Source organism: Microtus oregoni, unplaced genomic scaffold (genome assembly GCF_018167655.1).
Source record: "Microtus oregoni isolate MIOR12 unplaced genomic scaffold, Mior012 000080F_ref0000499, whole genome shotgun sequence".
NCBI lineage: Eukaryota > Metazoa > Chordata > Mammalia > Rodentia > Cricetidae > Microtus > Microtus oregoni.
In genome coordinates, this window is record NW_024544538.1 from 3,387,211 (window position 1) to 3,397,465 (window position 10,255).

At 41.8% G+C, this 10,255-nt stretch overlaps 1 protein-coding gene across 1 annotated transcript; it reads right to left on the reverse strand.

Annotated features, from left to right (window-relative positions):
• Positions 1-2,184: 2,184 nt before the first annotated feature.
• Positions 2,185-4,998, reverse strand: LOC121441664 (DNA ligase 1-like). The gene is given in 2 exon segments (XM_041642867.1): positions 2,185-4,041; positions 4,044-4,998. Coding segments are annotated over 2 exon segments (2,760 nt in total). The 3' UTR covers positions 2,185-2,236.
• Between the last annotated feature and the right edge of the window lie 5,257 nt (positions 4,999-10,255).

Genomic DNA, 10,255 nt, shown 5'->3' on the forward strand with positions numbered 1-10,255 from the left:
AACCCTTGAAAGACATCCAAAGGATACATGGATAGTATATATTGTTTGAAGAGTCAATTAGACTACACTGATCAACCATTCAAAAGGACGTTTCTCATGCCTGGTACTGGGGTTTATGTTAGTCTATTGTCATTGTGAGGAGCATTGTAATTTTAAGTGGTTTAACTCCCTTTAAACACACACACACACTTATACTTCTGTTGATATTCTTATAGATTTATTTCCTTGTTCACTTCTGATTTGATTTTTCATTTATTTATTTCCTTTAGCTAACTCTGAGTTTACTTTTCATTCGTTTTATTCTTGTTCTCTGAGTGTAAAGTTAAGTTGTTTATTTGAGTTTTTCTTTTATTTAATGTAAACATTTATTGTCATTTATTTCTTCATGACAATGGTATATTGTGGTTTCATTTTTGTTTTGTTAAGGTATTTTTATTTTTCATTTTGACCTCCTTTTGAACACAGAGATTGTCCAAAAGTAGGTAATTTCCAAAATCTGCAACTGATGAAGAGGATTCAGGAATCAGGCAGCTTCTACATTATTTATAAGAATGTTTCTCCCATAATTATGAATGACCTTCAAACAAAACACCCAAAACTAAGTATAAAGAAATTGCTGTTTTAACTGTACCATTGCTCTTTAGATGTCAGCCTATGTTAAAGATTGAAAGGAGATATTTGTTGTTACAATCTTTTCTCCTCCCTTCCACAAAGATCCCAGAGCCTTGGGGGATGTGTTATAGATGTCCTATTTAGTGTCCCACAGTCTCTTATCCTTTCTGATTTGAAGTTGTGAGCCTCTGTGTTATTAGCTATCTTCTGAAAAAAGAAATACTTCTCTGATGAGGGCCACCCATAGCTAAGGAGCTATTGGTAGCTGATGGCTGCTGGTAAAAAGTGTGTAAGTTTTGAGGGATAAACGCTCCTGATAGGATGCTCATCTTCCACTTAATGACACCATATTCATGCACACATTCACAGCACTAAATGGACTCAGTGGGTCTAAAAAGGAGTACATTGGGCCTGGAAAGGCAGCTCACCACTAATTCAACATACTGCTCTTCCACATTACTCAGGTTTAGTTCCCATCACTCATAGCAGGTGAGTCATAACTGCCTGTTCCAACATCTCCAGGGACTCTCATACACTCCTCTGTTCTCCACATGGGGGTCAGGGGGTGGTGCTGGTAGAGAAATATAAAGTGCTGTTGCTTGATATGTGAACCACTTACTTCTAGGGACAAGCTGAAATTGTGGTCTTACTGTTCAAATAAGATGGAAAAGAAAGGCATCTGAAGTGCATCATTTCTATTTCAGCCCCTGGATGTGTGATTAATTCTCTGCCCATCAGCTGTCAGTCACAGCTTCTTGTAGGTCTGTACCTTTTTACAATACTTATAAAAGAGGGCAGGCAAACCATTTCCAGGGAGAAACTGGGGGATGGCTGTGCCTGACTTTTTGTTAGGAAGTGATCCTGGAAAGAGGCTATTGTAAACTGTCACTTGGCTTCTTTTGATCCTGGTGACTCACAAATACCAAACTTTGCACATTTCAAGTACTGGGTGATGTAAGAATCAATCCTTTGGGTGGCAGCCACAAGTAGCTGGAATGATATTTCTTTGGTCTGAATTTTTCAATGTGCCTTTCTTACAATGTAATCAAGTACCAAGTTCTCCCAGTTGGATACCACAGATCTGAAGGCCTTCTGGTCCATGCCCACCCGTTTAATCTGGCGTGCCTATGGATACATGGTTATTGGAAAGACCTTTTTTATCTATAATCTGTCCTTCATTCATTGTTGTTCTTTATTGAAATTGAGAACTTAAATGAATAATTACCAAGATAGTACAAACCCCTCTCCCTATTCCAGCAAAATTATTAGCATGGTCAAATTAGGGAGATATTTCTTTAAGATTAGTTCTTGACAGAATAATATTTTACACAATTAAATTGAATAAATATGGTTATAACATATTACTTTGGACACAATTTGACATATAGATCTAAAATTAATTCTAATAATTTCAACATGTTTCTTAGAATAATTTGCACAGGTTAATTTAAAATGTCTCCAGAATCTTTTTTTTTATTTAATAGTCATTTATTTAAGAAAATGAAACATCACAGTACCAGTATCCCACCCCTATTTCCCCCCGACACACACACCAGTCAACACCACCAAGCAAATAGTACCCAGGTTACCTCAATCTCCACTCCAGGCCCAGGAGGCCAGGGGGTTAATAGCAGTCCTCAAAGTCGGAGTCCACGTCTGAGCTTTGCTGGTTCTGAATCTGACTCTGCTTCCGGTATAAACAGGCCACCTGGTCACTGGTAGTGGCTTGCTCTGGCTGCTTGTCTCCACGGACACGAATGAACGGAGGGAAACGAAGGGAGATACCTTTTTCTTTGTCCACCAGGCTCCATGCAGCAGGGTAGATGGGGGACAGAGAGAGATCTGCACACTTCACCTCCCACAGGACACTGGGGTCCAGCCAGTGGTCTGGAGCCACTGCCCCATCAATTCTCACATAGGGGGGTGGGGTTGGCAATACCAGGGCCTTCAGGCTCTGGTGATGCTCCTCCAGCTCTTCATCACTGAATCCAGTTCCCAGCTTGCATATGGCCTGCAGCTCTTCACTCTCTTCATCATAGGCAGCCAACATGAAGCCCCCATACCGGCCAGCACGCTTCCCCCGACCCAGATAGGCACCAATCACCACAAGATCCAGAGTGTCACCCACACCGTCAAGGTAGTCCTTCTTCAGCTTGAGCCAATTGCGTGACCTCTTGGCGATCTCATAGGTGGCATCAACATCCAGGGTCTTCACCATCAGCCCCTCACAGGAGTCCTTCACCGACTGCTCCAAGAACTCAGAGATCTGCTCGATATCTTTGGTGTCCAGGGAGGTGGCAAAGACAAACTCGCCCTCCGTCTCCACAAAGTTCTCCCAGAGCAGTTGCCGGCGTCGAGACAAGGGCTGGCGAGTCAGGGACTCTCCGTTGAGGAAGATGAGATCAAAGACATACAGACACACCTGCACCTGTATCTCTGATGCATCTACCTTCTTGCGCTTTCGAGTGGTGAGCACTTGGAATGGCTGGATCTGCTTCTTTTCCCGATCCCGGCCCACAGCCTCAGTGTCCAGGATGAAAGAAGTGACAGAGGGGAGTTTAATCTTGGGGATGCGGCTGATGATGTCAGGGTACTTTCCTGTGTTGTCTTCCTGGTTCCTGCTGAAGATCTTCACGTCTCCACCTTCCAGAACATGAATCTGTGCCCACTGCTCATCGTATTTATACTCGCAGGTGAAGTCCACCTCCTCAAAGTGCTTCAGTACCTCGCTGACATCCCGAGTGGGATGGGCCAGCATTGATTTAAAAGGGATCCCAGGGCTCAGCCTGCAGTGCTCTGGGAGACGTTCCAGCCCATGTTCCAACAGCACAGGGATGATTCGATCCAGGTCAGGCACCTCACAGAAGGTCTGCTTCAAGATCATGCCTTATTCTTCCAACCACATCTTTCTGGCGTCTGCTGTCTTGCCCTTCCCAGCATCCACAACAGCAGGGGGAAATTCTTGGCCAGGGGGTGTGAGGCTCACAGCCTGGGCAAGTGCAGCCAAGACCAACTGCTCAGCCAGCCCAAGGCACAGCCGTCCACTTAAGGACCTGGCAATGAATCGGGCTTCTGAGTGGCGGCAGGCGACAAAAAGGCCCTTGATGATGTCCACCTTCTTAGCCATGGAAGCACTGCCAGTGAGCCGGGCAATGTCACAGAATTTGGTAAAGACCCAGGAGGTGGTGAGTGGAGGTGGGGGCAGCATGAGTCTCTGAGTGCTGTGGCTGTTTTCGGCCACCAGTCCCACATCACCCTTCTCAGCTACCTCAGCCCGGATGGACTTCAGCTGACGACCTGTGGCCTGGGCAACTACCTTGAGGAGGACACCATCACCAACGCCCAGCTCTAGTCCCTGCTGAGGTGGCCCAAGGCGGCTGAGGCTGAGGTAAAGGACAGGGAGCAGGTCTGGGGGTGACAGGGCCACTGTAGCAGGTTGCTCAGTGTCTCCACCATCTTGAGGCGAGCAGAAACCTCCTCTATCTTCTCAAATGTCCGGGCCACAGCAAGAAAAGGAACCTTCTGGCCGTGTTTCCAGCAGGCATCTTCAATGGGATGGTAGTTACTCTTGGAAGGATTGTAATTTGTTGGATCCAGGGTTCCCTTGGTCTCTTCCTTCCTTGGAGTACCTGCCTCTTCTTGTTTCACTTCAGCTTTCACTGCTGGCTTCCGAGGAGCAAAGAAGCTGCTGAGTGTCTTGGCACTTCTAGCAGGAGGTTTGCTCTGCTCCTCTTCCTGAGGATCCTGTTTCACGCCAGCCTTACACACTGGAATGTTCTCTGTCTTTGACAGGGTTACTGACTCAGGGGACTTTGCAGGCTCAGGGGGCACTATGGACTGGCTCCCCTCCTTTTCTTCCTTCTGTTTTACATCTTCAGCCTCTGTGAGACTTTCTGTTGGCGTCTGTGCTTCTTCTTCCTTCTTCCTTTTCTTGGCTGCTCTACCTTTGTCCTCATTCTGCTCCTCCACAGAGTTCTGAATTGTCCCTTTCGGGAGCTGCTTCCGAGCAGTGCGACGCTTCGGGAATCCTGATGGGGAGATATCCATGAAGGGGCTGTTGAAGAAACGACTATTCTCAGGACATGTGTCAGGGCTGGAAGGAGAGTTCTGTTTGGAGTCTGATACAGACTTCTGAACTTTGGGGGTGCCAGGAGCCTCATCTTCCTCCTCCCCTTCACTGCTTAGGACCTGGGCTGCCTTCCTTCCTGGCCTCTTCACTGGAGAGTCACTCTCAGACACCAGTCGATTCCTCTCTTTCAATGCTACCTTTGGAGGGGACTCCTTCTCTCCGATGCTGTTGGCTGTCTCCTTTTCAGGCTTCTTTGCTTTACCCTCTTTGGTGGGTTGGACAAATGACATAATACTTCTCTGCTGTTTCTTTCTCATTAGTTGTACCTCTCGAGTCACCTCACCAGATGCCGGACTTGCTTGCTCGGCGACGCAAACCGGAAACGTCTCCAGAATCTTTTTTTTTTTATTTTTTTAATTTATTTATTTATTAAAGATTTCTGTCTCTTCCCCGCCACCGCCTGCCAATTCCCTCCCCCTCCCCCAATTAAGCCCCCCCCCCCTCAGCCCGAAAAGCAATCAGGGTTCCCTGTCCTGTGGAAAGTCCAAGGAACCCCCACCTCCATTCAGGTCTAGTAAGTTGAGCATCCAAACTGCCTAGGCTCCCACAAAGCCAGTGCGTGCAGTAGGATCAAAAACCCATTGCCATTGTTCTTGAGTTCTCAGTAGTCCTCATTGTCCGCTATGTTCAGAGAGTCCGGTTTTATCCCAGGCTTTTCCAGACCCAGGCCAGCTGGTCTTGGTGAGTTCCCAGTAGAACATCCCCATTGTCTCAGTGTGTGGGTGCACCCCTCGCGGTCCTGAGTTCCTTGCTCATGCTCTCTCTCCGTCTCCAGAATCTTAACTGGGCCTGGTAGTACAGGATTATGGGCTCAGCTACTTTTGAGAATAATGTAGAAGGATAACTTTAGAGACAGATGCAGACAACTCAGTGAGACCTTGTTTCAAAATAAAAAGGTAAAAGAAAGGCTTGGGATGCAGTTCTTAAGTAGGACTCTTGTTTAGTATTTGTAAGGCCCCATGTTCAATTTCCTATAATGGAAAAGAAAAAGGCTCTTCAGAGGTAGAGTATTGGTCACAGCATTTTGTTTACTGTGGAATGCCATCAGAACACTATTGGTACCTTGAAGGGAAATGAAAAAGAATAGGAAAAAAACATTCAGAGGCCCCCTCTTTAGTGGTTTGATTAGAAAGTCTTTAGACACTGAATTTGATAATGCTTCGGAAAGATCAGTTATCTAAACTCTGCACATGTGTTTGTGAAATCCCAAATGGAAATACTTGGCTCAGTAAATGGATAAAGTATAAAATATTATACACAAGCAAAGTTCTTGTTCTCTGTAGTAATGTATTATCCAATGAAAAGGGAAATAGAGAGTCACAGCTTTCAAAGTGTAGTGACAATTGTTCTCCTTCACGATTACTAAATTCTTAGAAGATTGCTTTGTTTACGAGCATGCTTCAGCATACAGTGATAACCAGTTTAAATCATGGCAGAAGCAATTTAATTTAATTTTTTTATAAATATGCTGGAGTTATTTGCATTCATATTTTGCTCAAGCTCAAGATAAACCTCCAAGTTTCTAGGAAAAACATAATGATGTTGTGATGACAGTAGCAACAAGATAATTACATATACTGTTCATTGCCTAACCACTCAGTCATCAAGAATAACGTGTTAAACATCTCATAAAGCAAAAACTAGGGAGGTGACTTCAGTAAATTATTGTAATTTCAGGTTGCCTTAGCATCCATTTTGGATACACGCATAACTTTCTGATACCACAAGAATTGCTAAGCCACCACTCATATACATTTCTCAGTCTACAGCACATGCAAATGAGTCAAGCTGGAGGCTGGGAATAAAACCATAGTAATTGTTCCCTATCCAACAGGCTGGTTGATTGCTGCTTTCATGATACTACCTTTAATTTGGCTATTTATTTTCTTATGTGTCTGCTCACTTGCCTGAGAACCTAACATGATCACTGGTATTTTTAACACATACCTTTCTCTGATCGAGTATTCATTTTTGCCTCTTGTAACCCAAAGACACCTCAACACACAAAGTCCTCCCTACCCTGAAACTTCATCTCAAAATCTTCTGATTTCTTCTTATGAGGATCAGTAGAATTTTTGCTTTCTTTTTGATGAATGAGAGGCTCTCATATAATAGGATTTTTACAGTACACCAAGGCAAACACAAAGTCAGGATCCCTTAAATAGGACACAGATCAAACAAGAGTCAATAAAGTTGTCAATCACTATAAACAAGATTCACATTTGAGGGACTCTATGGTCATGGATCAGCTAAATCGACATTAGGCCATCCACAGGGAGAAAGATACATATCCTGAAAGGTGAACTATGAACACTCACGTCTAGATTTCCCTTTCTGTTCTATTAAGAAAAGCTACTAACCTCTCCAGGTCTAAAAAAAAAATCTCATTTTCACTGTACACTTTTAAAGCAGTAACATATGTATTGTCCCCCTCTCTGTGTGATATGTTTTCCAAACTTTGAAAATATCGAATAATTCTAATTACTCATTTAATTAATTCAATGAATAATTAATGAGAATTTTCTATATTCAGAGTATATACTGCTGAAGATTATATAAAGTTAAATGGAAAAGGCATCCTTTTTAAAAAGCTCACAATTTATCTTGTGCATAAAAGGTTATTTTGGTCTGGTCAAATTGAGTCATTAACTCATTATTAAACATGCAGTCTGTTTTTAGTAATGACTATGTATGATATGAAAATGAAAGACCAAAGTACATCATCAAAGCCACAGACAGATGTTGAGCAGAGCAGGTCTCTAGAGTATATAGCAGTGGCCTGAACGTTAGCCACCGGAGAGTAACTCACATTGAATTTATTTCACATAAGGTGGAATCAATGCCAGTAAATGGAGATATGGCACATGATCTCCTCAGTAAAAATAGGCAAGATACCAAAACTTCCTCATGAAACATGTTGAAATACATATGCATGCAGTGTCTTTAATAAAAATTTAGCATTACAGTACGCATTTCTTTGATAGCATTTTGATGTTAATATGATTTCAAGAAGAAAATGAAACACTATGAAAAAAACAGCAAAGAGACAGCAATATAGCCACTCACTAACTCTTCTGCTCTGGCAAGTTTGTACTATGAGAATAGGGTAAACATCCCTGTTTGAGAAAATCAACCACAGTTAAAAAAGCTTCATGGAGTTATTTGAGGCAGAGAAAGAGAAGATTAGATTGAGTAGTGTGTGTGTCTCTGTGTGTGTGCGCGTGTGTGTGTGTGTGTAGAAACAGATGAATGAAAGACTGAAGACACTTTGACTGCTAGATTCACTGAACAGACAGATCTGTGAGAAGCAAAAGGCAATTCAATGACCAGTTTCAGAGGACATTCCAGGAAAGCATTCCCTCTTCACCTTCTGTGAAACCATCTCTATGAAAACCATCTCTGAATGCCTTGATGTTTTCACATGATGTTTTTTATCTAGATACTTTATAGAACACATATTCAGTCTTGTCCTTATGGTGGTTTGAATAAGAATGGCCCCCATAGGCTCATGTCTTTGAATGCTTGGTATCCAGATGGTAGAACTGATTATGAAGAATTAGGAGATATGGTCTTGTTGGAAGAGGTGTGCCACTGGAGGTTGAATTTGAAGTTTCAAAAGCCCAGTCAGTCTCCCTCTAACTTTCAGATCAGGAAGGAAGCTTCTAACATCTGCCCCAATGCCATGCCTGCCTATCTGCTGCCTTGTTCCCTGCCATGATGGTCACGGACTCACCAATTGAAACTGTTTGCAAGCCCTAAATTAAATGCTTTATTTTATAAGTTGCCTTGCTCATGGTATCTTTTCTTTTGTTTTTGCCTTTTTGCAACATAACTATTTATTGAATATTTGAGAGTTACACATAATACACCCCAATCACACTCACTTCCTAGTCTTGTATCCAACCCCTTTGTGACTCCCCCAAGAAAAAGAATAAAAGAAAAAATACCAAGTCCAATATGTGTGGCGCATATACTCATACTCACTGGAGCATATTCAAACTCTCAGAGGCCAGCCCCTTAAAGAAAACTGAGTCCTTACCCACTCACTCTCCTGACAGAAGCCATCAACTCTTAAGAAACTACACTACAGGATCCCACCACAATTTCTAAGAGTTTCTTCAACGACTTCCCATCTAGATTGTTTCTTTTTTTGAAAGGGGAGAAGGGAGAGAGAGAGATTTTTACAGAAGCATTCCTATGTGTCTCATTCTCAACTGTGAGTCTGCAGTCATAATACCACTGCAAAAGTAGCTTCCTTGCCCTTTACATTTAGCAGCATCAAGGATGATGGATTTCCATGTGGTTTCTAGCCACAGACCTCAGCGTGACTATAGGCAGCTGCACAGGTCATGAATATCCACAAGGCTTTTAGGGTGTCTTTTCACACAAATAAAAGTAACTAAGACAGAAGTTAGTATCAGGTACTAGGTAGGGTATTGTAATATGCCTGAGCACGCTGCTTGTTGGGAGAATATGGAAGACTTTGGGACTTTGGACAGGAAAAGCAGGTGAATGCTGTAGGTGAGACTTAACAGGCCATTTTAGTACGAGCTTGGAAGACAGTAGTGCTGAAAGCAATGTGAACTATGATGACCCTGCTCAAGAGGTTTCAGAGTCGAATAATATTAGAAATTGTGCTGGAGCCCATTCTTAAGATATTTTGATCAAAGATTGGGGCTGCCTTCTGCCATTGTCCGAAAAATTTATCTCAAGATAAACTTAAAAGTAATGGATTATTTTTATAACAGAGATTTCATGGCAGTCTAATATTGACTCTGGTGTGTCTTATGCAACTCTATACTGAAAAAGAGCAAATGAAACAAAAATAAATGTAACATTTATAGATTGAAGAGAAAAGTTTCGTGAAAATTTAATGTTGGAGCCATGTCATGTGCTCAAGAAGAGATGAGAAATTTTTAATGAAGGTCTGATGTTAATTAGAATAAATGCAGTAGTACCTCAGGCCAAGACCTGACCTAGCCAATCTTGAAATATGTAAATAAAAAGGTCCCTTTTCATTCAAATGGATAATTATGTGTCACATTTTAAAAGTTCAATGAAACTTTATGCCACATAGTAGCTACTGGTAGTAAGTGAATGCTATCACACTATACATACATGCATACATACATACATATATATTATTAAAATATGAAGACATTTTTAACAATTAAAAGAAAGAATATAATAATTTTATCAAATATATTGTAGAAGTATCAGAAAGCAGTGGGCCTCATCACTCTTTAGTCATAGGTATGTCATATTAGAATATGTTACAAATTTAAAAAGACGTCTTTAACTTTAATGTGTTATTTTGTGTGAATGCATTTCAATTTAATGAAGAGGTTCATCAATTGTCAAAAATAAACAAACTATTAATTTTCTAGGAGGCATACTCACATTTGTCATTTAGAACATAATACAATTTCCAGGATAATATATTATTAAAATATCTGTCAATGTATCTTCTTTGAAGAAGTCTTTTGCTCAGGGAACTTGATTTACCAAAACTCT